Source organism: Rhyacophila brunnea, unplaced genomic scaffold, assembly GCF_057557595.1.
Source record: "Rhyacophila brunnea isolate RB1 unplaced genomic scaffold, BYU_Rbru_1.0 scaffold_19, whole genome shotgun sequence".
Lineage (NCBI taxonomy): Eukaryota > Metazoa > Arthropoda > Insecta > Trichoptera > Rhyacophilidae > Rhyacophila > Rhyacophila brunnea.
The window spans coordinates 34608940-34627411 of NW_028232848.1; the positions used below are offsets into that span (position 1 = coordinate 34608940).

The 18472-nt window shown below is 34.6% G+C and overlaps 1 protein-coding gene across 1 annotated transcript in view; it reads right to left on the reverse strand.

The window, feature by feature from the left end:
- LOC147072941 (protein groucho-like) overlaps positions 1-18472 on the reverse strand; it is a 346899-nt gene that overhangs the window by 39114 nt on the left and 289313 nt on the right. The window contains exon 8 of the mRNA XM_085945961.1: positions 12003-12028. Coding sequence (XP_085802087.1) covers positions 12003-12028 — 26 coding nt within the window. The remainder of the gene's footprint in view (positions 1-12002; positions 12029-18472) is intronic.

Genomic DNA, 18472 nt, shown 5'->3' on the forward strand with positions numbered 1-18472 from the left:
TTTTAGTTTATGATTTTCTCGATACATTTATTCACTTTTATAACGAGCTACTTATCGGATATACCGAGCTAAAATATCGTCAAAAATCTTCGTAAAACTGTTAATGTGTCGATCGTTTAAAAACATTTCGATCCTAAGCAATAAAATCCGACCGGACAGGATGCCGCCAGCATCGGATTACGTTTATGACACTAGTTAAGTGTCTAAAAACCTACCTAATTAGTGTTTTCGCCGACAATATAGAAAAAGTATCCAAGCATATGGTTGAAATTGCATAACAAAAATCCAAGGTTTGTGAAGTCAGTAGGTAGCTACCAGCGTTCATTACAATAAACAACTTCTTTTGTAGTTTATGAATGCCATGCTTGTCCGCGGAAAAATTCTAATTGTGTAGTTTTGTTTGAATTGCGACTTTTTGTGTTATGTGACCGCTCATTTAAAAATACATATTCTCTGATATAACGAGTAACGCTTATAACGAACAAATTCAGTCGGTCCCGTCTTCCTCGTAATAACCGAGTTCGACTGTAATACACATATGCCTGGATTAAACTGAAAAAAATGTATATTGATCAATGAAGCGATCTAGTGCGAAGCATCAATTACTTCAGTAAGTAATTAGTCATCATCATCATCATCAGCCGGGGTCAATCCACTGCTGGATGAAGGCCTCCACAAGCTTTCTCCAACTCTCTCGGTCCAGTGTCGTTCGCTGCCACGTATTTCCGCCGAACTTTACCAGTTCGTCAATCCAGCGGCTTTTAGGGCAACCCTGTGGCCGTTTCGTGCCCCGTGGGTACCATTAGATGACGCCATTTATCCAGCGGCTGTCCTTTCGGCGAGCAATGTGCCCCGCCCATCTCCATTTCAGCTGTTTGGCAACGTCTATTACGTCGCGTACTCCTGTCTGCTTCCTAACCCATTCGTTTCTCTTGCGGTCCTTTCGCGTGATGCCCAACATACGTAAAGTAACATACATAAAGTAATTAGTATCAAATGATTATAGTTCAAACTTCAAACATCACGTGAATTTAGTTTACCTATCAATATTCCCTTAAAATCTCAATCAAAAGATTGAAGGCATCCATCTAACAGTGACTGGTTAATGGATGCTAGAAATGACGATGATATTGACATAATAACAACTTAGCATTATTATGTCATATAAATATTACGATGGTTTATGCCCCTTCATGTCGCCAGTGGCGGCGGGCTATAAAATGAAGTGACTACAACAATCCGACGTTTCGTGATGTTGGAAGAAATTTAATATTCCTGAAGAGTCCCTCCAACCCAGACGATGTTTTTCCCGATACCGACGACTCTCCAACTGTGAATCTACGCCAATGAAATCTGATGTACTTTTTGAGCAATTTAAAAAATTAAACCATTCGAAGTAAACAGTAAAATCGAGTTTAAAACGGAAAAAAACAATATGGCCCAGAGACAAATAGAATCGAATAATTATAATAGAAATATATAATATTAGATTACAATTATGTACTATTTAACATGAAGCGAAAATTAATTATCGTTTGTGAATTGTTAAAACAACAAGCGATTATAATCCGGTGGCTGTCAGAGGCTATTGAGGGCAGTTTATCATAATTTATGTATTCAAATTCAAATTTATTTTTTTACATACCGTGAACATTAGAAATTATTAATTTAAGACGTCCACAACATGACATTTAAAAACACAGAGGGTGTTGCACAAAATGTGATGTTACAAATCGAACAAAATATAAACTATTTTTGAGAATAAAAATATTCTGAGATGAGAATTTACTAAAATTTATAATCTTTTAAACGAAATATGAGGTAATTTAGAGTAGGGTATAATATTCTGCGATAAAATGTGATAATAGAGAAAATCGTCGTTTTCTTTCTGGACGACACGACAAGTTCTTCTAGGGATATTCTTTTATATTCTTCTCTTGTAATATTCTTGTAATGTTACAATCAAACGTGTGAAAAAATACGAATCACTACTGACCAACGTCCGGCGTATACCTACTAATTATTTCACCACTAAAAATTACTCATCAGCAACATCTTCTTGGCTACGTGTTAAAACTGTGAACTAACATGCTCCGCCCATTTTTAACCGCACTTCCATTATAAACTAACAAGCTCCTTCCGTTTAATGGACAACAGCGCCTAGAAGCGTAGCCAAGAAGATGTTGCAGAATAGTAGTGTCACTAAAGAAACTGGGAGGAACCTATAGTCTAATAAGATTAAATTTTTAATTGCATTAAAAAAAGAAAATTGTTATATCGATAAATAAATATTATCACGACATAGAAAACAGACGATTATCACTTTTATTACTTCATTATTTATTTTCTAGACAAACTTTAGATATTTTATTTTAAAAATAGAACACAAATATTTATTTTTTGAAGTTATAATTCTTTTGGGGCATTTGTGTAGAGGGGAAAATTGAGAGCCGTTACGAAACTAATTAACAGTATGAAGTTAGCTGCGAATCAGTCAGCTGTAGGTATACAAACGCAAGTTTGATAGCAGAATTGTTCAGAAAATGAAATCAGATCAGAGTGTATTTTTGGCGTGTAACATGTAACACATAATTTATTTTTTCACACAAAAAAAACGCACTCGATTGGATTCGAGCCACCGATTGTTCGGTTATCAGCCGAACGCACCACCTTTACGCCACGGTATGGTACTGCAATCGTGACGATTATGCAGTGTAATATTATAGTTTAGAATTGTTCCGTTGCCTAGGCAACAAATTTAATATTGTCGGCCATTTGAAATTCCTTACTTATTTATTCCTAAACGATTAAACATATTGACATTTGGTACTTTGAAAATAAAAACAACAAGAAACCATTATATAATTTAGTAATATAAGTTAAAGTGTACAGAAATAAACCAACGGCGTTCCAATAAGCGGTCCTTTTTCTTGAGTGTGTAATTTAACAAGATAATTGAGAGCTAGTCAAAGAATCTAGTTTATCATGTTTTGTTTTTGTTTTCTTACGCCAAAGTATAACTTCTAACGCAAACTAATAAAAACTAATAATAAATTCTATTGAATTTAGTATCGTCGGCCATTTGCAATTCCTTACGTAAACGATTAAACGTCAGAGTGACAGTTTTACTTTAAAAATAAAAACAACGAGAAATAACAAGATAATTATGAGCTAGTCGAAGAATCTAGGTTATCACAAGTTATGTTTTTGTTTTGTTACGCCAAAGAAGTACAACTTCTAACGCGCGTACATAAGTACAAGCACCGATTTTTTTTTATTCATAAGTTGTTTGTCGGACAGCGAAAGATTGAAATTGTTCGTGTTTTATATGATATTAACATAATATTATGGCATTTTTATTCAAATCCGAATTTTGTCAAAAAAGTAATTACCTACCCATCTACCTTTAATATTTTGAAAACCACAGTCATAAGACAGATATAATCCGCGGCGTGGTACATTCTCGAGAAGAGTATTTTAACAACCCCCTGTACAAGAAAGCACGCTACACCGTCGGAACAGAACTACCCCACCTGAGCGAAAGCCCGCCGTTATTTATACACTCCGCCCCTGTAACCTTAAGGGGGTGCATTCTGAAGCGTTTTATTCATGTAATATATTATCATTTAAGACTTCTTCTGTGTTTTAATTAGCCACTTAAGAAGATAACATCGCAAGACAATATGGTATTTTTTCGTTTGCATATTTTACAGGGATACACAAGACAAAATATCTGTACTAAGTAGGTATTCGGATAAAACCACTTAAGTCAAAAACATCATTTTTAGATCAGACCACTTCGATAGCCAACTTCTATAAAGAAACAACTCAACATTTCAATGTTTTGAGTTAATAATGCCATTCGACGTAGACAGGTCTTTTCTTCATAATTGAACAGAAAAAATAATCAAAAATGTCTTCAACGGGTCATAAAATCGAAGTCCATTTCTGAAAATAATAATTAATTCAATAATAATTGTAAACGGGAATGTCTGGATTGATTATTTGCGTAACCAGAAAATTTCATTGTGCATTGCTAAGTTCATTTGAACTAAATAAAATATAAACAGATTTACCTAAAGAAATATTAATTTAACATTGCAATCAAAATTTCTACAAAATTTTCCTTAGAACAAGGTATTTTGTTTTGAGTTGTTTCCCTACAGAAGTTGGTTATCGACTTATTAAAGAAAATCAACATTTATATGAGAATTCCTTTTAGATACACTACTACTTCAGTCGCCATGATCGCTCCTTAGAGGAACATAATATGGGCCTCCACAGAATGGAGGTTGTATTATTAACAGATTTTGTTATTAGGAGGAGAGGATGTTAGCAACTTGATCAACCTATTACGTCCAAACTCTGACTCGCAAACACAAATTGAAAAACAATACATGTAGTTGCCAGACCCAGGATTCGAACCTGGGACCCACGACATTATAAGCCGACGCTTAAGCAGCTCGACCACCGTTTAGATACAAGTGATATATAAAATAAAAAAATTAATTAATTAAATATTACAATATCTTCATAAGACGCTATTCTTATAGTCTAGCTTGTAATTATAAACGAAATATGCAATCATACAGGTTACCGCATTGCCAGCGGCAACTTTCTTCGGCATAGTGAAATTAATTCGTCTTAAGATTTAAAAGGGGGTCTTGAAACAGTTCAAAACAGTCATACAATTATTAAATTACACCAAAATATTATAAAGGTACGTATCTCGCACAAATTGAGTACATTTGTATGTATACTGGATATTTATTATTTAAATGGGTGTGTATTTTGTTTTATTGAATGTACTAAAGCAAGTTATACAAACAATATGACGGTACTTGAACCTCAAAATCAGTGAGTCATCATATTCAGGGAACTCCGAAATAACGGGAACTAAAATACCTAAAGGGTGTGTAGTAACAGGCAACCGATCTCTAGTGTGAAAGAATGTGGGATAAACTTAAACACGTGTCAAGAATACGCTCGTTCTTAGTTCTGACAACTGCTTTATGTTTATGCACTGACGCTCATTCAAAATTGGTATATTTGGACGTTGCAACACACACTATTTCACGTCTATAATGTGTGGTTCATTTTCGTAGGAGACTCACACATTCAAAACATATATATCATCATCATCATCAGCCTGAATCTATCCATTGCTGTATGAAGGCCTCTTCGAGCTGCTTCCACTTCTCTCGGTCCTGTGCATTGCGTTGCCACGTACTTCCGTAGAACTTTATCATTTCATCGATCCAGCGGCCTCTAGGTCTATCTTGCAGACGTTTTGAACTTCTTGGATACCACTGGATGACTAGATTTGTCCAACGATTGTCTCTTCTTCGAACTTGTGCCCACCCCATCTCCATTTAAGGCTTTTAATAAACTCTATTACATCGCAAACCCTTGTCCGATTCCTTATCCACTCATTCCTCTTCTTTTCCTTTCGCGTTATGCCCAGCATGCACCTCTCCATACCACGTTATGCTACTCTAAGTTTCTGGATCTCTCTTTTACTTAGGGTCCATGTTTCACACGCATATGTGATCACGGGAAGCACACAGTGGTTGAACAATATATACATATAGGATATATTATATTTATTAATCTATTACGTGATTATACCTGTATCTAAGCAGACTGCATATTGTAATAAATACCATTTGGTCATTTAGTGCCGTAGCCTGAATATTGGAATTAAAGAAGAATTGAGAGGAAGGAATACTAAACTACACGTTTTCAAAACAAACTAGTATCTAAACAAATATATCTACGTTTAAATACTTCCTTACGATCGATACCTAGCATCAAGATAAACTACAAACGCCATTGACACGAATTTAGCAATAAAAAAAACCTCAAATCGTACCCATTTCCACACGCCGCACATTCAGTAACGGATCCGTTCACAAAACCACCCCACCCGCCCCGCCCCGGACTATTCAGAGCGCGAAAGCCTTATCTGTATTTCGCTGAATAAGACGCCGGGGAGTTGAACCCCTCGGGAGTGCGGCTCCTTAGGGGTGGCGAGCCCCCGCGGGAGGCTTCGCAGGAAGGATCTCCCGCTACATCGACTTGAGTGGATTGCCTCTTCATACTCACCCCTGAGGAAATCTTACCCCTTGTGGTATTTTCAGGGTTGACTTTTCCTTTTTGTTTATTTTTATATTAAATAACTACTTACTTATATCTGTATCTGAGAGCCAGATTGATTTCAAAACGATTTTGACGAAATTGACTTTGGTAGGTTTAGAGTAGGTATAAAACAGAAGTTTTAAATTCTACTGAAACAAAAAAAAAAAGTTTTGTATTTATTTTTAAACTTTTAACTCTTAAATTCCATACTTATCTATGTATCTATAATCATTACAACACATTATTATCTGGCAAATTTCGAGGTGCAGTGCGTAAGTGAGGACACAATATTTATGTGTTTTTTTTCTCAACACCTGACTGTTTGTGATTGTTCAAAATTACTAACAACCACCTTGTACGAAAAACCAAGAACATTGTTATTAAGGCGATACTTCAGTGAAACGGCAAATAATTTTGAACAGTATGCGTAACGAAATTTCGCAGTACTCGCCAATCGGAGACCGACCGTCGAGGTGACTGCACGTTGATTTGTTTCGTGATGGCGACGGGGGTATCAATTCTTAAATCGTGTAAAGATGACTAAAAACGTTACCCATTTACTTTAAATAGAAAACATGTCAATGAATATATTATTATTGTTACTAATAGAAAAATAAACAACATTAAATGGACGCATTTTGGATTTATATGACAAATTATGTTTCGGTCGGCGGGCGTCATTTGCACCCGCGACCCGCAATCCGCGCATCGCCTAGCCACGATCTTTTTAGACCATGCCTCAACTGAGGTATAGCCTTAATAATTCTAAAAAAAACACATTATTATCTATGTAAAGTAAAATTAATAAGAAGTCTGTAAAAATTTATAAAACAACACTGACACGTCATGTATTCAAAACCTGATGGTCGCCAAGTCATCTACACAAGTCAGTAGCACGAAAACGAGGTATCTTACGACGGCATATTATGTCTGCAAACCAAGCAAAATTGCACCACAGGATACCGAAAGCTGTCGCAGGATACGACGTTCTTTTGGCAACTTGTGAACGAGTAGCCAATGCTAAAAATGTCAGTATTCCACAACTGGTGTACTTGGTAAGTATTTTTCCACTGGTTGTCGGTAAATGTTGACACGAGTAAGAGAACGGCGAATAAATTCATGACTTGAGCATGTTTCCCAAAAACACCAATCGCGAGTTAACAATAATAATTGGCAAGTGCACATGTAGATCTAGTAGGAACACAAAACTAATGGTTCATAACTAGTGAATAATTAATTGGATTGGCATTTTCGTGGTACAACTCCATTATAATGGTTTTGAAACAAACGTATACTATAAGGCAGTAACGAAGGGTGGAGGTAGGCTGTTGAGATTCGACTTAAATAGTGCTAAACTTTGTCAGTCAAACGCAGTTGTTTTCATTTAACTAATACTACAATATGTAGATAGTGTTTGTGAGTTTTTAAAATTAAATAAAGCCTGCCTAGTCCAAGTCCACTCTGTGGAGGCCCATATGTTCTTATTAGGATCGGACATGGTCGCAAAAAAAAATGCAAGCAATAGTAGATAATAGTCTAAAAATATTTTATAGATAGAAAAATATTTTTTATCGATTTTAGTTTGGTATAGACGGAGCTTAATGAATTTTAAAAAAAACTTATTTACACTATTGTAATATGTATTCTTAATTCAACAAAAACAAATAAGGATGACTGAAAATGCGTGCACAATGTGGAGGATCGCCCGTAGTATACGTAAACTATTATGGTTTGGCTTAGGTAGGGTTTAATTAAATTGTAAAAACTAACCAGCACCATCTGTAAATTGTAATCTTAGTTCAATGAAAACAAATACGTATGACTTACAAAGTTAGAGTGCACTATTTATGGCGGATGTTAACAGCCTACCTCCACCCTTCGCCACTGGTATACGGTCATCTCATCCCAATAAGAAAGCTCACGGCGAACTGTGCTACGGTGAAAATGTTTTACGTACAATTTACATATAACCGCTTTTAATATCTCGAAGTTAAGCTATCTTCAGCCCGTTGTCAAGACATTAAAAAAAATGGCAGTGATGGCGCCACAGACGCTTTGCCATTTTGCGAGTCCATTATTGAGATTATAAAACGTTAAATAATGGCGTTGTAGTAAATCGTCGGCAGGCGGGCCTGTGTGCGCGCCGTCATAAATCGGCGGCCATATAAACCTTGAGTGAAAATTAACGTTTACTGCCGTGCAGTGATACGAAACGCGACGATAGGGGTAGACAACAATATTCACCCAGCCATTGGCGTATTAATAATAATTATGAACCGTTAAATTAAACATTTTAAAAATTAATTGGAGAATTGACTGTAGAACCATTTAACCATGTGATGTTTCATGATGTTGGGTATCGTGCGATTAACTTATTTGATGGCACAATATAGGTTGATTTATATTTTATTAACTATATCATGTTTGTGGACGTGTTAAATAATAATATGTTAAATTTGTAATTGTATCTATCATTTTACTTTAATATCTACAAGTCATCAGTTTCTTTTGTACTTTCTTGTTATATTGGTAATTTGTATTTATTATGTATTATGGCGCATTGGCAAATCTGGAACGGTTACAGTTACTGCTCGTAATGCGTGCCCGGCTCAACATACACCGGCTGTATTGAAATACAGTCGAATTCGGTTATTACGATCTCGGACATAGCGAGATCTCGGATGTAATGAGGAAACATTCGTTGACATTTTGGTTTATGATTTTCTCGAAACATTTATTCACTGTTATACGAGCAACTTATCGGATATACCGAGCTAAAATACTGTTAGTGTGTCGATCGTTTAAAGACATTTTGACCCTAATATGAATAAAATCCGATCGGACAGGATGCCGCCAGGGTCGGATTACGTTTATGACACTAGTTAAGTGTCTAAGTACCTAACTAATTGGTGTTTCGCCGAAAATCAAAAAGTATCCACGCATATGCTTGAAAAATCCAAGTTTTGTGAAGTCCCTAGGTAACTACCAGCGTCCATTACAATAAACAACTGCTTTTGTAGTTTATGAATGCCATGTCAGCTTCGGGGATTTTTAAGATGGTTTTCAGCATAGACTATAGATACATCTAGACGCCACCCATTGCATTGCTAAATGAAGCCGCGTGCCGTGCGTTTGGTTTGTGGGCGAGCGAACGCATTCGTCTACAAATGTTCGAGACCATAGATCATTTCGCTAGTGCTCGCCAAAAGTGCTCGCACTAGACGCTCAGAATTAGAATATAATTTTCTATTTTTTTACGTTATATAGTATTTTTTTCAGCGGTCAAAATGCAACCATTAGGTAAAGATATCCAAAATTTAAGTTATTTTAAAGAAACACTAGGTCACTGATATTAAAATATATAATAATATACAAATAAATTGTCACGAACATGTATCAACTTACCTATAAAACGTAATACCATCTTCTTGCTTATCAGTACAGCTACCATATTTTAATACAACACACAGAACCAGCTTTTCTACTTAATTAACTAAAAATATTTACCACTGACGTTATGTTTAACACGAATAATAGCAATTTTAGCAACACGGTTATCGACGCTTAGTTAAGCAATAAAGTAAGATTTAGCGGCGACACCGTAGCACATCATCTCCCACATCTGTAAACCTTTTATCTTACTCTAGCGCGTGTCGCAGAGATTATAAGGGTGCCGAATACTTTCTCACTCACACTTATGCATCGTTTGTGTTCAGGCCTTGTGTTTTCAGATATTTTTTTTCCGACTATTTACGACTTTTTGTGTAATGTGACCGCTCATTTAAAAATACATATTCTCTGATATAACGAGTAATGCTCATAACGAGCAAATTCAGTCGGTCCCATCTTCCTCGTAATAACCAAGTTCGACTGTAAATACATATCAATCTGTATTTATATAATAATATTGATACTCTATATTGCTTTGCTTACGATATGATATAATATTTTTGAGCGCATCTACAAGAATGTTGACAGATGCTAACTGGTAATTTTTTCTACTAATTGATTATTTTGTATACCTACTCTTGATATCGAAGTGATAATCTAAATAATTATATACAAAAAAAAAACAATTTAATCATGACTATAATAATTTTTTACACCCACGATGGCCGCGTGGCTTAAGCGCCGGTCTATAGTTTCGAGGGTCCCAGGCCCGAATCCTGGGTCTGGCAAATACACATATTGTTTTTCAATTTGTGCATGAGTCAGAGTATGGACCTAGAAGGTCGAGCAAGTGGCTGACATCCATTTCTCGTAAAAATAAAATCTGTTAATACAAACCTCCACTATGTGGAGGCCCATATTATGATCTTATTAGGATCGGATATGGTCAGAAGAAGAAAAGAAGAATTATTATTCTATTAATTCGAAAACCGTAAGGTGACCATTTCTTAAAACATATTTCAAATCCTCACTATCTCTTCGAATAAAATTATATACAGGCAGTAAAAAGACTTGACGTTTTATAAGGGTGTAAAATTACTTCGGAGTGGATACCGCCCTAGAAGGAGAGTGAGTGTGCCGTAAAATTAAAAGAGAATTCAACCGAGACGGAAAGAGATAAAGCCGGAATAAGTAATTATAAAATAATGTTATAATTATTGTCTGCCATATTGGGTAAGTCCTTAATGGGATGTGTTAATAACACGCATATTTATTTCGAAGTCGAGTTTAAGGAAAACCAAATAATCCTGCAATTATAATATAATTTCAAGAGGTATGCGAATAATGTTTTGTGTCTGAAGAAACGGCGTTACCATAATACGATTGATATAAAAAAACATAATAATATATACCCTTCTGCCCTTCCAAAGTGGAAATTTTCAATGACACACATAGGCACCTTTTTGGATCCGTGTTGTCAAGTTAAGAGGCCATCCATAGACTGAAACCGCATATGGTATCTACTTACTTATGGAAATGTGTATTCACTAATTATTAAATAAGCGTATTTGCAGGGGCGCACACAGAAAAATGATTTGGGAGGTCCATTTTGATTTTCTTTTATTGATTTTCAAGACGCCGAGGGGTGGGGGTTAACAAAAGCTACCAGTTTCCACTAACTCCCAAATTTACCTCGACTACTTCTTTGTGATTATTTAATTTAAACAAGTGACGGGACACTATACTTATTATATTATAATCAAACAATCACAAATCATTTAAAATCAATATTTTCTGAAATATTTCAATTTTATCAAAATGCCCATGTGTGGGTTAGATCTTTTTTCAGAAATACGTACAATTTATTCAATAGTTACGTCTGCATAAGATATAATATGAACATACATAATTTTGAAAAACACTTTCTGATGAAATATATAATAACCAATAGAAAAAATCCTTTTTGAAAAAAGTAAGCCTACCCGGCAGGGAATCGAACCCTGCATCTCCCTGGTTTACGCCCCATCCGTCGCATTTACCAATATGCTACGGAGTGACTTACTAATTGCGATAAATTTTAACTATTGGCCTTTTCAATACCCACTCATTAGCGTTCTTCCAAATCAAGCTACATTGGCAATCGGTTTTTGTTTTTATTAATCAAAGTAGATACCTATTACTTCAATAACTAACCGACGTCGTGGATTTCTCCAATATTTTTTAGTTGGACTATCACGCCGTGGGTCCCAGGTTTGAATTCTGGGTCTGGCAAGTACACATATTGTTTTTCAATTTGTGTGTGAGTCAGGGTATGGACCTAATAGGTTGAGCAAGTGGCTGACATCCATTTCTCGTAAAAATAAAATCTGTTAATACAAACCTCCACTACGTGGAGGCCCATATTATGATCTTATTAGGATCGGATATGGTCGAAAAAAATAGTAATAATAATTTTAATAATAAATAAAACTTACATGTCTTTCTTCCGCTGAGCTTAATCCTGTATCACGAACCGATCACAAAAAAAAACAATCACATATTTCACCGAAAAATCACAAACACACGGTCACCACAATTTCACAATTTTATGAAAACGGTACATTTTCATTTTTAATGAGACAACACGTACATTGTCGCGTCAATTTATTTCCACAGCGCGCACATTAAAATTTTAAATCCATACATATTAAATTCAATTATTATTTTGGTGCCGGCATACGTGTGTGGTTTGGTCACCGTATATTGTCGTTGAAATATAAATGAGTAGGGTCGGTGTGTCGAAACAGATGTCCCAGTAGAACAGCACATGAAAAATAGAAAAGAAAAAACATAGATTAGTATATTAATCAAAACATATTTAAGTTAACTAGTACCAACATAACAACTTTCTCTTAGGTATGCTTACATACTGCAGTCTGCAATATAGAAGAGATCTTTATTTAGCTACGTATTTTTTTTGAATTATACGAGGTATAAATGAGAACTCTGCCATTCTAGGCAGTGTTGACCTGTGTGTCCCTGATAAACTATCTTAGAAATAGAGAGCATCAGATGTTTATTCTTCCAAGGTGCAGAACCAACCTGCCACTGGTAATGCCAATTGGGAGGGCGATAACTATGTTCAACCAAATTGCTTAAGGTGTTGATATATTCCACTTGCGTGAGGGTGAGTTTCTTAAAATAGGGTCTTAGCAAACTCGGTCTACTTCTTTGAACTACTATAGTTGTATAATTGTATTTTCACTGCTTTTGTATGTTTATATTATGTTCTCTTTTTATATTTAAAACACAGACTTAGGTAGGTACAATATCAGATATCTAAATTGCCTAATGAGTGAACTAATAAATAAATAAAAATCGCGAGATAAATTATTTTATATTTTTAACAACAATCAATACATATTTATGTTATTGAATACCATAGAAATTATTTTTTAAATTATCTTCTTATTAATTATTTTGAATAAATGTGCTCTCGCGACGTAAGCGCTAACGAAACAACTTGTACATTTGTATGCGGGGACGCCCAAGACATTTTGAAATAATGCGTAGTGTTGTTTAGTATTGAATTAGAAATATATGTGTTTGATACACAGATACATTGCAAGGAAGTACGCACACTAAAATATTGGATGACAACCTAAACTTTTAATATTAGTAAAATGAAAAGAGGAATTCTGAAAGGATGGAATTAAAATAGCATAAATGTGAACGAAGCATATAATACTACATCGACTAAACGTATTGCGAAGACATTTTATTCTGTACATTCGACGGTTTTAGTTTTGTTTGACGAGCAACCCTCCCTCTTACGTAGGGGGCGGCGGACTACCCCCTTTCGAAATCACAAAGTGGCAAGATAACAAAGCTGAACCCTAAGCGGGCATCAGAAGAAACGGATGCCTCGCTCGACTGGACATACGTTTCACAATACGCTCGCGTGAACAGCTGACCATGTAGCCCCCACTTCTGCTACATGTTTGCGAATCGCATGACGTCACTATTAGGGATGTCATACCGAAAAAAGTATCGATTGGAAATATTGATACTTAATTGACACACTGAGTCACGAAACGATAGAGTTTTAGGACTTTAGGAGATCAAGAGTAAAAGGAAGAATATGAATACATTCAGTAAATTCAATTACAATGCAGTTACAGCCATATCGTCGGTGTTTTGTAAAAAAGGCGAATTAACCAAAAATGCTATTTTACAAGAGGAGGATTTTTAACTGTTGACATTAATTGTAATAATAGTAAATGTCTAACAAGTTCATAATAAAGCTTAGAAAAAATACTGTGTTTATAATACCTATATTTTTTTTAAATGCGCAATATGTCACATTCACTTTTTATTCGTAACACTGAGTAGATATTCGCCCTTACGAAGTACTTTCCGGTGGAGATACAAATACGCCATTTTTACACAACAAAGCTAGTGAGATACATTCATTAAAATCTCAATTTCGCCAAAATGGTTGATTCGCCCTTTTTACAAAAGACTGACGATATCAGGGTATCTACATCCACCAAACTACACCCAGTCTTAATCGGGCGTATCCGAGGATCATATGTTAAGATCTTCACGTCGCAACTTTATTAAATGAAACAAAAATGCAACGAAAGTATATTACAAACGCATTAGGTACATTGCAAACTCTGCCATTCTGGCCAGTGTCGACCTGTGTATCCCTGATAACTATTTTATAAATAGAGAGTATCAACTGGGAGGGCCAAAACTATGTTCAATCAAATTGCTTCGGGTGTTGATATATTCCACTTGCGTGAAGGTGACTTTAGGTGGACGCTATTTTATAAATTCTTAAAATAGTGTCTCCTTAGCAAATTCGGCGTACTTCTTTGAACTAAAATAGATGTATAATTGTATTTTCACTGCCTTTGTATGTTTATATTATGTTATATCTTATATTATATTATATTATGCTATATATTACATCTTTTTATATTTTCATTTTTATCGTTTTTATTACTTTTTTCTTCATAATAATGTTTCACCTCATGTTGTGAACGTCTTAAACTTATAATTTGTAATGTCCACAATGTGTTAAAAATATTTAAAATTGAATTGTCCGTAAAAATACAAACTATGAGAATAAATAGCAAAATTGGTTTGGATCGAAATTTCGAAAGCCTAATTCCCGAAGGCTGAAAACCCAACTGGCCTAAATACTGAATGTCGAAATCCCGTATTGGCCGAATACACAAATAGCAAAGTTACTGCATCAACAAAGTGTAGGTATAATATATAATTGATTTCGTTGTAATTAGGGATTCCAATCCCGGGATCCCGAGCTATTTTCGATACCTATGAATCCCGGGATTGATAAACATAATCCCGAAACTTTATCTTTTTATCTATCTATTAAACTTATCAATTTTATGGGAAATAAAATAAAAACGAAAACATAACAGAAAAAATACTTTTAATAACAAATAACTACATTAGAAATAAACTGAGTTTGAATGAAGTTTGATTTATAACCATGTGTAAGTTGCCGATTCATTTTATTTTTTCACATAAATTAATAAAAATGAGAGAAAGATTGGAAAAAACAATGCTTCGCACTATTAACAAAGTAATTCCACCATGATCTCATACGTTTTACGGCAGTTTCATATTTGGCTGACTAATTAGATTTATGAAGCGGAAAGGCCATAAGTACACCCTGATTTGCTTTACTATTTTAAATCTCGCTAACCCATTCATTATGTCTTTACTATCAGAAACAGCAATCTCATATTTAATTCACATTATTATTTATATTACAATATTATTTACTCCATTAAACTTATGTGTTTCCAAGATTGAACGTATACAATATTAATGTCTTAAATAGTATATATATTAGATTTATTTTTGACCGATTTTATCAATGTTATTTGTAAATATAAAATTTTTATATCAACAATGGAAAAAATGCCAATCCCGGGACCAGTCCCGGGATTGTCAAATTGTAATCCCGAAATCCCGGGATCAGAATTTTGGCTCGGGATTGGATTCCCTAGTTGTAATCACAAAACTATTGTTAAATAAAACTCCATCACGTACTTAAGTCATATAATTTGATTACCTACCTAATAATATACATTACTACTGAAATACATATTTAAAAACCTTTTCGCGGCCGCATTTCGAAACAACTCGCCTAGAAGTAACGCAGAATTTGTAGGTAAGGTCATGGAACTCGAGCATTCCTGTCACCCTACATACGTACATCTGAAGAATTTCCATGTAGTCAAGTACCAACTGTATCCAACAAGGGGATACAGCGGAAAGATAGACCAGAACCACGGACGTGGAAAGTGGAAAGATATTACGAGGGTTGAAGCACGATTGGGGTGGCGGTTTGAGAACCCTTAAACACCTCTTCACGGCTGGAAGGCCGCCAAAGTAATCACACCACTAATTTCAACCCCGGCCCCACCCCTTAGGGATGCCATCTATCTATACGTTAAATCTACTTTTATTCTAACAGTGGAATATAAAAATACTGTTTGATAACAATTTATTATATTTATTGGGAATGGGACAACTAGACGCCAGGACAATTGGACGCCGCACTGTCGTAGACACGTATACATAACGTAGACGAGGAATTTTAATCCGTTTCTATCTACTACTTAGTAGTTTTAATTCATTTTACTCTTAACATAATGTTTTTTTTATTGCGGATTGAGAATTACCATGCCTAAGACTTTATATAAAATAAAAAACTCTTTTTTCATTGGAACTTAAAAATATGCACGATTAAATCATTATTTACGTGTGCATATTTAAATTCTCACCAACTATTAAATCATAATATAATAATTTATATATAAATAATATTATTAAATATTTTCTCTGTGATCCCAGATTAGAGATTATCAATATATTGTTTTATTGTAAATATAATAATGTCGACATAAATTTTACTAATGGTTTTATAAATGCTTTTAAAAAATAATAAATGTAAAAAATCTTAACACCAATTCACATGGACGTACTGAAATATGACTATATAAAACATTAAAACGAGAGGTTTAAAAGAATACTATTTTATGTAATAAAAATACTTTATGCAGTCATCAAATGTTTAAAATAAATATAAAGGATAATAAGGCTTCAAAATTATGTAAATAGATTATCTACAACGTTTAAGTAATGTCCAGGATCATGCTTTGAAAATAGCATAAAAGCTCCATTTTGACGTACGCGGAGCATGTCTCCCCTTAAACACTAAAAAAACACAGAAGTGGGAGCTTATCAATAAATACTGCTATAAAATATTTTATATAAAAAACCTACATACCTACATTTATTATGTTGACATTAAAACATAATATGTATTGATCATAATTGTAGAACTAGTGATTTTTTACAAATAATTTGAATTATTGATACTTTTAACTAAAGCCCTCAAAAGTTCATCAAGTGCAAATAAGTCCGGCTGCAGGAAAAGCTTCTTAAACTCAACGCTTGTACAGTCATCAACAATTATAGAATAATTGAACATTTTTGTCACGGATGTTTTCTACTTCGAAATAATATTGTGATAATGCATCGCGACAATTACTTATATAAATATATTTGATGAATTTTGTTTTATTATTTTTTCACCCTGTTGGATTCATTTTAATGCTATAATTACTTATAATTCATTTTCAAAAAGAAATTAAAAAAAAAAATAGGTACAACGTATAAAATTAACTACCTTGGCGTACCATGAGGTAAATCAAAATAAATCGCCACATGAGATTAGATTCTAATCAGAGGTGCAATTAAACCCCTAATCACACGCACTGTGCAACAGTACATAATTATTACAATATTTTTTTTGACGCGCTTTCATCGACCCTACCGCCCGCGGGTTAACACAACTCACCCCAATTTCAGCAGCCATTTTGATTAATTATTTGATATAATATGTATTTTAAAAAACGAATGAAGAAAAAAATCGGTGTGCGTACTTATGTACGCGCGTTAGAAGTTATACTTCTTTGGCGTAACAAAACAAAAACAAAACTTGTGATAAACTAGATTCTTTGACTAGCTCTTAATTATCTTGTTAAATTACACACTCAAGAAAAAGGCCCGCATATTGGAACGCCGTTGGTTTATTTCTATACACTTTAACTTATATTACTAAATTATATAATTATTTATCGTTGTTTTTATTTTTAAAGTAACAACTGCCACTCTGGCGTTTAATCGTTTGTTTACGTAAGGAATTGCAAATGCCCGACAATAATAAATTCGCTGCCTAGGCAACGGAACAATTCTAAGCTATTATATTATACTGTATAATCGTCACGATTGCAGTACCATGCCGTGGCGTAAAGGTGGTGCGTTCGGCTGATAACCGAACAATCGGTGGTTCGAATCCAAACGAGTGCGTTTTTTTTCGTGTGAAAAAATAAATTATGTGTTACATGTTACACGCCAAAATAAACTCTGATCTGATTTCCCAAACGCGCCAAAAGAAGTATAACTTCAAAATATGTATATATACGTGGTTAAGTATGATGTTAAAAGATCCTGAACGTGGGTTAAATTTAGGAGTTGATGTAATAGAAACATGGAACTGAACCTTTTAATTATTAAGGGTTCTAACATCACTGGTTTTACAGTAATACATATTTCTATTTTTTGATGCCGCTTAATCGGAGTAAAAAAAATGAAGGACCCTCCAAACCAACTTGTCCCGCACCACACTCGGGCTTAGTCGAGCGTATCACGAGGCACATTACGTTAGCGATGTGAGGCATCTGTACAGTTTTTTCGCCAGGTAATGTCCCGGGAGCAGATACCCAAGACTGAGGTGGCCACGCTCTAAGTGAGCTTTGTCAGAGCAGAGTGCCAGGGAGAGAAAGGCACATGGAAATTACATAAAAGAAAATTAATTTAGTTTAAGTATAACAATAAACGAGTTGGAAGAGCTGAT